Raw genomic sequence first — 13,282 nt, forward strand, 5'->3', positions numbered from 1 at the left:
TGTTTTATTAGTTAATCTATTTTTTTGACTTTCTTCGTTTTAGAGATATTGGTAAAGCTTATCGCTGTCTTTTTATCTTCAATAGAGACGGAAGATACCCACAAATAAACTCCAGAAGCTTCGTATCATTTGTTTGTATACCTAATACATTTTCTCTCTCCCAGGCTTTGTCCTTCATCCATCCTATTTTCTTTATTTTTTCGGTTTCTCCAAATAGATATATTACTGTAGATGCTTAGAATTTGTCGCCTACTAAAGCCCTGCTGATATAGATAATCTTTTTGTTTATGTACTCTACTTGAAAGTACGCTTATAATTTATTTTTTGAAGAAGTATCACTTTATTAAGTATACTTAACAAATAATGTAATATTACTGTAAGGTATTGTTATCAATTCTAGGAACTGCATAATATTATACTGTCACTACAGACAATTGAAAAAAGATAACACTTATACTACAATAAATCTAAAACATTAATCTTTATTGTATAAACACGAGCATTTAATCTAAAAGGTTTAAACCCTCTTGAAGAATTAGAATTTTTTAATGCTTCTGTCCGCCCATAATCTAAAAACTCTACTTTGTAAGAATACTACTGATAACAAAAATATAAAATATAATTACTCAATGTACGTTGTCTCTATAAAAAATATCAATACTAAAATAACGCTGAAATCAGTTGTAAATTACATTGTTGATTCTATGTTGATTACACGTTAAATTAATGCTTACAAAATGGTTAAAAAAATGTAAATTTTTATGCAACGAAAAATGCTTTTCTCATAAAATAACAAGTTTTAATCAAAACAGTAAAAAGAATCGGCATATTATTCATGTAATTTGCTGAAAAAAATGTATACAAGCGTAACCAGAAAAATGATGAAAATGTAATGCACTAATGATTGTATTATTCTGGTGATAACTTAAATATTTTCTTGATAAAAATTTTAAAAAATACAACTCACCTGCGCATATACTGATATTTAAATACAACAATGATAACTAGTATGTTTGAAATCAAGGCAAGTGCTATAATCACGATGTAAAGCACAATTAAGACGTAATTGGTATCATCAAAGCTGTCATAAAAGTCTTTTATCACATTAGCCATTTGAAGTCTATATAGGCTATTATTTCTGGTTTGCTGTTGCGAGCCCAGGGTCGATACAAGCTCTTCCTTCCCCCACATTTCTGTAGTAATCGCCGTCACTGCTTTGGTTACAGCCATTGTCTCATATGCAAGCTCTCGCAAATGTTACGACTCGGTAAATTCAGGAAGGTTATCAGAACACTCCACGAAATAAAAATGCTGATGCAATTGCAAATTTAATATAGGTGCTACAGAGCGCTTCCAGCAAAGTCAGCTACGTCATTTTCGGTTTTTCTGTAAAAATGAAAATAATCTAATTAAGTCATTGATCCTGATAATACTACTTCCTGTGGTATAGGATCTTTTAGCTTGATAGAGAAGACGTGGTACTTAAAACCTTACAGTCAATTTTACATTTAACGGCTCTTTTTCACTACGTACATGGTTTGATTGTATTAACTTGCAACGAATTTAAGCGTCTAAAAAATTTGGCCGGGAAAAAAATATAGAGAATCTTGAAATTAAAATTTTTGAATATTGCATATACCTAACGGTGCCATTTTCAAAAGCTTTTCCAAGAAAGTTTTTTATAAAAAGTAGAGTTTAGCGTTATTAATACCTAATAACGTCATAATATCATGATTTTAATAGCTCAAATTTTTCTCAAAAGTTGCATATTATTGGTAAACATATCCCTTCTTCTCCCAAAACCACCTTTCAAATTATATATCAGTTTTTTCAATAGACTGTATACATTACGCAGATGAAACCGTTACATGTTACGTAGTGAGACGTTTCATTTTTTTATAAACATGATGTAGAGTTCTATGAGACCCTTCCAAAGTAAAAGTATTGAGGGGCCTCTTCAGGATATATTAACAGGCCCACCTGTTTGGTTTCTCAAGAACTCCTAACAATTCGCAATTGGCATCCAAACTTCAGATTACAAATTCATTCAATAAATATTTTGGCCACACTGACCAAACATGTCTTCGAAGAACTTTCATAATAATAATAGTAATAATAACAACAAATGTTATTGTTACTATTTTTTTATGATAAAAATAGTAATAAAAATAATAATGATAATATTGATAAAATTTATTTAAGTAATTATTATTTTAGTATTAATAAAATCATTCATTATAATAACAATAATTTTTTTTACAATGATACTATTAATAACTATTACAATAACAAAAAAATTAATAATAATATCATAAGAAATACTAATCAGAGATCTCTGATACTAATACTATCAACAGAAGTTTTTAACAACATTTTTGAGATTTTAAAAGTTTACTCTATAAATCAAAGCTTTTTAAATAAGTATATGTAAAGTACGGTTCAATTTTTTGTTGTGTGAACATGGAAATTTTTTTACATTTTTAAAAAACTGTCAGTAACTTATTATCATTAGAATAAGATGTGAAAATTCGTAATTTTTCAACGATAACTTCTTTAGAGTTAGCAGGTTTTGTATAATTTAATATATTTGGTATAATTTTATTGGTATAATTTAGTATTGTTTATTCATAAATGATGTTATGCATTTGATCAGCAAGGTGACAAAAGTAAGTACTACGCAACAGTACTCGTTATTTTAAAATATTTTGGTGCCACAAAAACGTGCTTAAGCTGAGTACACTATTAATCAAACTATGAATTTCAAAGTTTTTTTTTTCGCTTACGACGTTACCGAAAAACTTAGACTTAGAAAAAACTAACTATCAAGCACTGGAAATACATACACAGGAGTAAAGGATAGAGAGGTACTTATCGATTTGAAAAAGACTGCACTAGAGCTAAGCTTAGTAAGAAGTGACAAGAAAAGAGTCAAGTTTAAAATATGGGATCTAGGTCTAGTTACTAGGTCCAATTATTAGGTCCTCCCCCTGTTGTAGAATAAGTCTGGGAGAACTGTGGGCTAGGCCCCGTATCCCCACGAGTATGAGACCATTCCGCCCATAAAGGTACGGAGCCAGGCCTTGTAGCCCTTATAAGTATGAGACTATCTCTTGTTCTGTACCAGCTCTGATCTACTTTTCTGGGGAGGGAGGTGTCGTATATACCCTTTATAGTATTATACTGACCTTGCAGTACTCGTTGCTAGAAATAACTTTGCTTTAATCTTAAAAAAATGCACTGCTACTACTATTACAGAAAAGATCTATCCCCCCCTTTATAATGATGAGAGCCACAACTACGCTCTCACCTTTGAGGTATGGTCATTATTTTACCTCTCCATTAAATGTTTACTCCCAATCCATAAAGTCTACTACTAGAATATAATGTTTAAATAGCTGAATGTTATATAGATCACAATAAGTTTTATATATCCCATTGTATTTTCTACAAACTGTAACAATTTTAATTTTATCTATCGATGGATAACAAAACATGAAATATTACAAACATGAAATTTAAATCTCTCTAACCAATTTTTCTGCACACAGCCCCTTACATACACTTTGCGTGTATTAACGAGATACTCTCTGAGGATTTTACTAATAGTATTGTACGGTAGTTTACCTGTATCCATGATATCCCATGATAATTACATCGCAACCAAGTGTATAATCTTTTGTATTTGTCAGTGAGCCTCTTCCAAGAAAACGGTTGCTTGAATGTAACCGCAATAGGTTAAGCGTTTTCAGTTAATAGAACAATAGCTAACTCTTTCAACTCAAAGTCATTGACTGATTGTTTAAAATCCTGCATATCAACTAAACAATCCGTTTATTTTAATTTTTCATAACATTTTCGATCAGGAACGGATTTTTTGCTATCCGAATACTTTTTATCGATCAATTTTTTTAGCTCAGATTTTTCTTTTTTATCATCACTGTTATCATTCTTAGATAAAAGTTTTTCATATTTTACGTTACTACTAAAGTTACTACTGATTGGCTTATGCAACGTATTGATCTTTACCCTGAGGTTGCTGGAGAATAAATGAGCTTACTGTCTGACTGTAGTTTCTTTTATAGTGATGTACCCCTACCTCTACCTTAAAAATTATTTACTCCCACGACACTCTACATACGTCTTTGACATTCCCTCTCATTGGACTGTACTGGATAAGGCGATCGTGTAGAATTGAGCAATAGGCTGAAGTGTTGTTAGGAAAAATTCCATACGATTCAAATTCTAAATGCACATCTACTGAAACATTTTTTAGTGATGTCAATAAAAGGTACGTAGGTTAGAATTTATTAGAAATTTATTAGAATATAATTTATTTTTGCCTAATAATAGTGCACAATCTTTACTTAAATATAAATTTAGAAAATTGGCGTATATATCATACAACAATGCACACTGATATGATTGTGTCGTATATTGAGATCCTTGTAAAGGTAATATTGCGAATTAAGATGAAGTTCAACATTTTTCGTAGAGCATTGATTGAAATTGTTAGCAGTAACAGCTATCTGGTTCTTTTGATTAGTTTGAAAAGCTAAAATAATATAGTGTGGCTTTTCCAAATGATTATAAGTCTTAACTGTCCATATGTGTTTTGATGTAGTGGGTAGTAGCGGATATTCATACAGCTTCCACATTCGATAGCTCATAGTTATAAATTTATGTTTTTAAAGATACTGAAGTAAGCAAATTTTATAATATCAATACTGATAGCCTGGTGTGTGAAGTTCTATGCATAAATTATTTCAAGCCTTGTTTAAAAAGCTTCGTTCTCTCTTACGATGAATGATTATCGCTCTTAAAAAGTTGGATCATGACTAAGCGCTAAATAGAGAAATGAAAATGAAATTGCTAGTTCAAAACTTTGACGATTTTGTAATCCAAGAAAAGCGTCCAAACTGACATAGTGAATCACTTCCTAACAGTATTCAACCAGTATTCTGTAGTCCATCTAATTCTAGTAAAACGAACATTTTATCGGTACTAATTATAGATCCTGATAGGTTATGATTTAATATTATGTATATACATGCCAAATTACTTAAAAATTTGTGAAAAATAAGATAATGTGAGAGCTTCTTACTGTATCGGAAGACACAAAAATGTGGACTGCTTATATCTCTGTTAGTCAAATGCACAAGCATGAAAACACTTTGTGAGGGGTAATGTTAATCTTGTAGCTCTATTTTGCCAAGAAAATTTATCTTAAACATGTGTATCACGTGATCACGTTAACTCTGACGTGTTCTTCAAAACGTTATAAAATGTATGCTCCAACTGTTGGAATGATGATTAACATGGGTTCGTTATTATCGATGAATATATACAAATAAATTGTGGTTGGTGTACAAAGGGCTTTGATAATTTTATTATGAATGTTACACGTATGTAGCAGACTGTATTTAGTCTACTATGAGACGTTACTGCTTCAACATGCATGGGATAGAAAAACACTCAGTCAACTAATGAAAGCAAGAGAAGCAGTAAAACAAAAGTATAGATTATTTAAGGGTATTTAGTATACAAGTCAGAGTTTCTACTTTACCAACTTCTCTATTGTGAAAAATTATGGTTAGTTAATAACTATCTTACAGTCTTTATATATAGTCTTTCATGCTCAGGAAATGTAACTTTTCTCTCTCAATTCGCAACAGATTGCATTGAATTTGGGCTCGATTGATTCCTCAAAGTGCCAGCTTGGGGGCTTTTCTCCTTATTTCAGATTTAAACAGCTAGATAAAAAGTTATTAACCATAGTTTCTCACCATAGAGAAGTTGATAAAGTAGAAATTCCAGCCTATATACTGAATGCCCTTAAACTTGGAAAAAATGAGTTTGAAAAGGTCCTTAATGAAACTTTTGAGCCAATAACAGATCCTCTTAAGGAAATTGTTACTAAAACGAAAAAAAATAAAAACAAATAAACTATTCTGAGATATATGAGTATTTTTTAAAATCATACAAAAATAATAAGCTATTGGTAAAAATAATGAAAAAAGAAGTATGGTGATGATGACACAATGTTTAAGTCTGATGTCAGTCAAAGTGATGATGATGATAAGTAATTATGATGATGAAATGAATAGTAAACGAGTTAGAATAGATGAGTTAGAATTTCCAATAACCATAGGATTCATGGAACTTCTTCTAAATACATCTCGATACATCTAGTATTACTAAAAGTGAGTTGGAAAAATATTTTATACTTTTGAATACTTTAAATGCACACAGAAAAGAATATCGCAAAAATGGAGCTATCAGACAGCATAATAGTAATGAATTTAATGTCATCATCCGTCCAACGTTTATTTTTATTGAAAGTAAGAAAAGAAGGAGGATCATTGTTACCTAACTACAAAATTGAACAATGAATAACATGCTTCAATAAGTAGATTATGTGCACTGGTATGATCCAAATGATTTATTTAATCACCTTTAACTACTTATAACTGAAAGATCAGCAGGTAACTATAGCCATAATAATGAGATACTATCAATTATCGAAGAGTTGCGTGAAACAGGGTATTTATGCTGAAGCATGTACACACTTGAGTTAGTATCAACATGAGCATTGACGTATTCGAACGTAAGTTAGGTAAGACTGAAAGCAGTAAGCAAGGTCCTCCTGGTATCGAATATAAAGTCACTGCAGACGGACAGTATGATATAGAAAACAAAAGATTGTGCAATATTGCAGCAGCTGTTGAGCCTATGGATGATATAAATATTATTTATTTTAATAATAAAATTGTAACATTGGTGTATCCACATTAATTTTTTTTTCCTCTTGCTTCAAAACTTTCCGTGCCCATTTTAAAATACAAAACGCAGGGGCCAATGTGCATCTGCAAAGAGGTGAATCACCTACAAGAATGCTCGTAGCTAAGATACTACGACCATGCATGACTCACTTACATGCACGCTGGCCCACGCTGACCGGAAATGCAAAATAAAATATTTTTCTACAAACGTAGATACAAAAGTTTAACTGGGAACAGTTAAACTGAAATATTAAATGCAGATATAATGTTAGATAAACATAAGGTTAAACATTAGGATAGCTTAGAATTAACACATAGAAATAAGCGAAAATATTATTACAAGCCAGAATCGTCACAAACAACCAGTATGTACTACACCACTAGCAAACAACTACATTACATATTAACTATAACAAATTTGGTACACAACTTTAGTAACCTTCACAGAACTATCCGATTTTTACCATTCAAGTTAGCAAACTCATAATTTACAGAGTAATTATTTTTTCATCGAACTAATAATTTCATAAACATACTGCAATAGTCTAATTTGTAATCTAGTTGATTGACTTTTTCCCGAATGTAAAGGAAAAACGGAAAATCACCCTTCCCTTTTTCTTGACTCGGAGAGAGTCCGTGTGCCTGCCTCCAATAGGGGTAACAGAGTTCTGATTCCCCAGGGTACCACGAGACGACTCCCTCTCCAACTACTAGCAGCAGAAAAACATGTTTACCAAAATTATACCAAAATTCCGCATTATTTTCGTAACATTATAAACATTCAAACTACCGGTAAAATAAATTATGTTAACTCACAAAAAGCAAAGCACTAGTATTCTAACAACTGCTATTCTTATTATCATTATTATTATTATTTTTATTATTATTATTATTGTTATAATTATTACTATTATTGTAAGTACCACCGCTAATTATAAGTTAGTACGGCCGCAGCCACCGTTTTGGCGCTTGAGTAGTAGTATTAACTAATAACTCACCGATCGATTGTTCACCCTAGCATTAACCGAATTGTTAAGCAATTTTCACCGCTCTTTTTGCAATGAGCTTAGTTGAACGAACAACCAATGTGTAGCATTAGTAAATATTAACAATACCTGGTCGTAATGTTAGGATTAAAATATATTGAAATTCTGTCATTTTTTGATGTAAAAGAGAAAGGAAGGGCATAAATAAGTGAATCACCTTCCGTTCTCTTGACGCACAGAGGAGAACAAGCCGTATGTGGGATGTGCCAATTTCTGAGTGGCTAAACTAGAGCAGTTCTAGCCAACTAGATTTTTGGCTATTATCATTTCTGCAAGATTTTCCCCCGGCAAGCTCTTCTGCGTTGTTATCGAACCAGCGCGTCACCGAGGTCCGCTTCTCGCAATAAAAAGGCCCGTGGGCCCAGAGGAAAATTAGTTCGCAGTTCGGAGTTCGACTCGACTCGACTCGGCTCGACGATAGCCTTCAAAGTGGACTGAGTAGTAAGAGTCCGCCTCTGCTACAACCCTGTCTACTGCGAAGCGAGGTAAATTCAATTCAGTTCTGCACGCGAAATTCGACGATACCCTTCAAAGTAGACTGAGTAGTTAGAGCCCGACTCTGCTACAACCCAGTCTACTACGAAGCGAGAACACAGTCGAATTTCGTTATCACCCTCGAACGATTAACTGGCTACCAGAGTCCGTCTCTACTGCCACTTGATCTTCTTCGAGCGCGGCTTCTGTCTACGCTGGTTCAACGCCTATAGCAACTTTCACGTTTAAATAAAAGTAAGTGACCAAACACTCTTAAAAGGAAGTTAAAAAGGGGAAAAAGGGGCACTAATTAAGAATAAACACAATTTTACCGCACGTTCACGCTATTTAGTCGTCCTCTACACACTCTTGAATATTACACACTTCCTCTCTCTCTTCACTATAAATATGAGCATTAATACACGGTGCCTTCAAGGTCAGTTTGCCACTCAATATATGTGTTCCGGTCATCCTTGCTGTCGAACTTCTCCTAAGCTTGGTTGTCGGAGACCTGTAACTATCTCACATATACACGGACGCACCATGTCATGCACACCTCGTAACGGTCACCGTCCTCGCGCGCGTCCCTAACCTAAAAAATCTCGCATACCCTCACATGTCTCTAATATTCATTCTATCCCCGCATGTACTAACACACTTGTTCGCTCAGATCACTCAGATACCGTTATCCACGTACCTGACTTTCTATGCCCAGTACCTTTATAATATCCTTACGATTACGCTGTACTACCTGGGGCTCGTCCTAGTCTCAGCGGTGACTTGGTTACACCGCTAGCTTCCGGTGATTCCCTTCGCGGTAACTATCCTCTCGTCTTGCTGGATATTCTCCTCCTCTGGTTCTCTCTCTCTCTCTTTCTCTCTCTGCTATTTTCTCTATCACCTGTTATCTCCCCTGTAACTCTCGACTCTGGTCTCTACGCTCTGCTCTCTCTGATGCCTCGTACCATACTAACTGCTCTATGCAGTAAGTCTTCATAGGTACGTGTGCCCCTCCCTTTGCCTCCCACAATCTCCAACGCTCCTAAAAACCAGTAAATCGTTGAAGGTTTTTAAAACTAAGTCCTCGACACGATGAACTGGCCCTTGGTTTTTTACCGACGCGTCGCGAGTTTATCCATCTCCCTTCTCTTTTACATACATACACTCACTCAACCATCCTTCACACACATTCAACTTCTCTCATTGCCTTCGGTCCTTCTTCCTCCTATTGGCTCGTAGTCCGCGGCACCGAGATCACACATTAAATAATGCCTAGCCGACTGAGACACCGCGCGCTCATCAATATATAAATATATATTATGTGACTAGTGGAAAACAAGGGCGTCTATGTACACGTATTACTGGTAGACAGAGGTCTCTTTTATCTTGACATTAATATGTGGTATGGCACTTTGTGTTTAATTTTAAACAATGCATTCTGCTTGTTAAGCCCTCCAATAAATTAGGTTTTTGAGATTTTTAATTGACACTCGAAAATGTTTTTTGTACATATGTTGTTGGAAAAAAGTTTTTGCACCACGGGAGCGCATGTTTTTTTCTTATGCATCTTACGTTTGATCTTCCAAAGGTATTCTGATAATGACTTCATTTGCTGATGACACCTTAATAATACTAACACTTCACTATATTAATAACAACTATCTCTCCTACTTAATTAACTAGAGTACTATATAAATTCTCTCACTTCTGTAACATAACCTATAATAAATAGATGAGCCGACCCAATGGGATAGCTGTCCACAGATAGGCATGCCTCTAGTTGGACATATACCTGTGTGGTCAGAATACTCAAAGTATGGATATTGACAGCCACCCTAATAACAAGAGACAGATAACTCCACTGGAATCTCCTCTTGCGAAAAAAAAAACGCCTCAGATACCCAAACAAACACGCTTCTTCAATTCTTAACAGAAAACTAACAAACGTTCACTCAGATAAACTCGCTCCAACAATCCCATGACAAACAAAAATACTAGCACGATGTACAGGCAGGTGGATCGCTGAAAGATTAATACACAATCTGCATCAACTGCAAAGAAAACCAACTCCCCACTGATAGAAACTGTAGGATCAAAGAGATAGAACAGGGCGCCCTGTCTCTGTCAGTTAAAAAATCGATCACAATACAAGAAGCTAAACTTGAATACAAAAATCTTTCAGCCAACAACAAAAATTCTGCTTCTCGGAATCCCCAGAGCATATCGAATAATATCTCTCCTGAGGATCTAATCACCCAAATATACACACCTAAAAAACAATTCTCTCACGTTCTCAAAAATGAAACACACCATCACATCACAGTATTTCCAAAAATAACACAACTTACGATAAAAATTAGCCTACCCCTACATCTATATTAAATCTTTAAAAATAATATCAAAAACTACTCATATCTCCAAACGGACAACCCCATACTAAAAATAAAACCCTATCTGTAAATTTACCTTCTTCCCAAGACCTAGAATCTAATTCAAACACCTTAGAAGCCGACCACCAGGGTCTAGCCTGGATCATATATGAGTATAACATTAACTTTGAAAAAGAAGGCATAGATGCAAACGGTCTCTTAATCCCAAATACAATACTAATTGAATACTTCATACAAAATTCTAATATAACAAAACTTTTCATAAATAACAGCCAATTCAAAATATACTTCCCCCCCCTTACTTCATATTCTCATAGTTACACTTAATAAATTATAAAAAAAAAAAATTGATCAAAACAATCTAAAAGTACTTTAATGGAACTGCCAAAGTTTAACCAACAAAATCAACACATTAAAAAATATTGTCAATCAATTTAATATAATCCTACTAACAGAAACACGGTCAAACATTACTTTAAACCTTAGCATACCTAACTGTAACATCATACTTAAAGAAAGAACAAATAAAGAACATGGTGGGTTAGTAATTTAAATAAAAAATAATATCTTATCAAAGAGATAACACCATCTATCACCACGAAAACAATCGACTTTTGACCATGTCTGTCCAAAAATACTAGACAATATCCTTCTTAAACGAGACTTCCCCATCAACACTAGGAAATTCATACGCAATCTCATAACAAACAGACAACTCTATTTCACTATACTAACACTCTGACCAAACCATGTAACAAGAGTATAGGAATTCCTCAAGGTTGTGTCCTCAGCCCTACATTGTATAACATATATGTTAGTGAAATCGATAACATAATGCCATCGAACATAAATTTCCTCCAATGTCTGTATACTTTGTACAAAAACACCAACAAATCCATCATTAACCTACAACAAGGTATTACCCCAATGAATAACTTTTTTAACAATCTAACACTTCGAATTAAACCAACAAAAACCAAATATATAATATTCTCTGAATCCGATTTTTCAACTATTGAAAACCATTCAATCGACTTTAGTAACACCATTCTCAAACCACTACAATATGTAAAATACTAAGGTCTAACACTAGACTTCAAACTAAATGGGAACGAACATACCAAAATTCTGATATCCAGAACAAACAAGCCTTTAAATATCTTTAAAGTCCTGAGGGGAACATGGTGGGGTGCACACCCATCCATTTTCTTCACAGTATACACCTCTTTGATCAGAAGTATACTAGAATATGAATTTTTTCTAATACAAGCAAGTGACACAAAACTGGGAAATAAACTACAAATAATTAAAAACCAAGCAACCCACTTAGCCATGGGATACAAAAACTTCACTCCAATAAGCGTCTTGCATGCTGAAGCCAAAATCCCTCACTTAAAATTCAGACACTCTCTTCTGGCTGATAAATTCTCATCAGAAACTCTACCCTATCATAAGCCATTGGTAATAAAAAAACTGAACACTCTAAATAATACACTAATAAATTCCAACAATATCAAAGTACGTACAAAATTCCCTATAATTAAATTATTCAAACACTCAAAAAATACAACACAATCTCTTTTCTAATTTCACGATACTACACTATATTTTGGATACAACTACAAATATTTATTACATGCACCCAGCATCAATACGCACTCTGGTAAACCCATAAAAGAATCAAATGCACCTGCCCTTGAATTCAAAGATATACTCTCTTATACACTAGACAATGAATACACTATTTTCTAGATGCCTCAAAGGCAACTCTTCAGACAGAAATGGAGTTACTTTCTTGTCTCAGACCTCCAACCAAAAATAAATATTTGAAATCACATCAATATCATCAATATTTACATAGAAAGCCCTAGCTATCTTCCTGACCATTAACCCCATTATGACTAACAAAATTAAACAAGCCTCGATATTTTCAGACTCTCTCAGCGTACTAGAAACGATAAAAAATTACACACCCTTTAAATCTAGCCAACCATCTTATTTTATCTTCAAAATAAAAGCATCCCTTATAAGAGCAGAAGAAGCAGGCTCCCACATTTCATTAATCTGGATTCTAGCCCACGTAGGCATCCCACAAAATAACACGGCAGACAAACTCGAAATTGAAGCCATAAACAATGAAACAAATATAATCACTCGCTTACCTTATTCAGACTTTACTGAAGCTAAAAAAGACAAGAACAAAAAACTTTTCATACAACTACTAACTGATCAATCACACCACAAAGGAAACTACTACCTCTTCCCTTACAATGACTCTTCAAAAAGACCATGGTTTTCTTAATCTAACTATCAACAAGACATAGACCACATTCTATGGCACTGTCCTGACTTCTCAAATCAACGCACAATACTTCTACTCAAAATGTCAAAATTTATAAAAACCAACGTAACCAACATAACCTAAAATTCAGAAATTCATTTGAAACACCCTAATTCACCAATTTGCAAATTCATCACAGAACTTATTAAAAACTGCAACCTATTCGTATGATTAAATTTATTAAATATTACTAACATCACAATTAGCAAATGAAGTTTTACATATATATATATATATATATATATATATATA

The 13,282-nt window shown here is 33.6% G+C and overlaps 1 protein-coding gene across 1 annotated transcript in view; it reads right to left on the reverse strand.

Annotated features, from left to right (window-relative positions):
• Positions 1-13,282, reverse strand: part of Gr10 (gustatory receptor 10) — a 249,541-nt gene that overhangs the window by 219,621 nt on the left and 16,638 nt on the right. The window contains exon 2 of the mRNA XM_089591413.1: positions 968-1,386. Coding sequence (XP_089447539.1) covers positions 968-1,230 — 263 coding nt within the window. The 5' untranslated portion in view covers positions 1,231-1,386. The remainder of the gene's footprint in view (positions 1-967; positions 1,387-13,282) is intronic.

This window comes from Copidosoma floridanum, unplaced genomic scaffold (assembly GCF_036245765.1).
Source record: "Copidosoma floridanum isolate Cflo_tuat_1 unplaced genomic scaffold, Cflo_Japanese_pri ptg000001l, whole genome shotgun sequence".
Classification (NCBI taxonomy): domain Eukaryota; kingdom Metazoa; phylum Arthropoda; class Insecta; order Hymenoptera; family Encyrtidae; genus Copidosoma; species Copidosoma floridanum.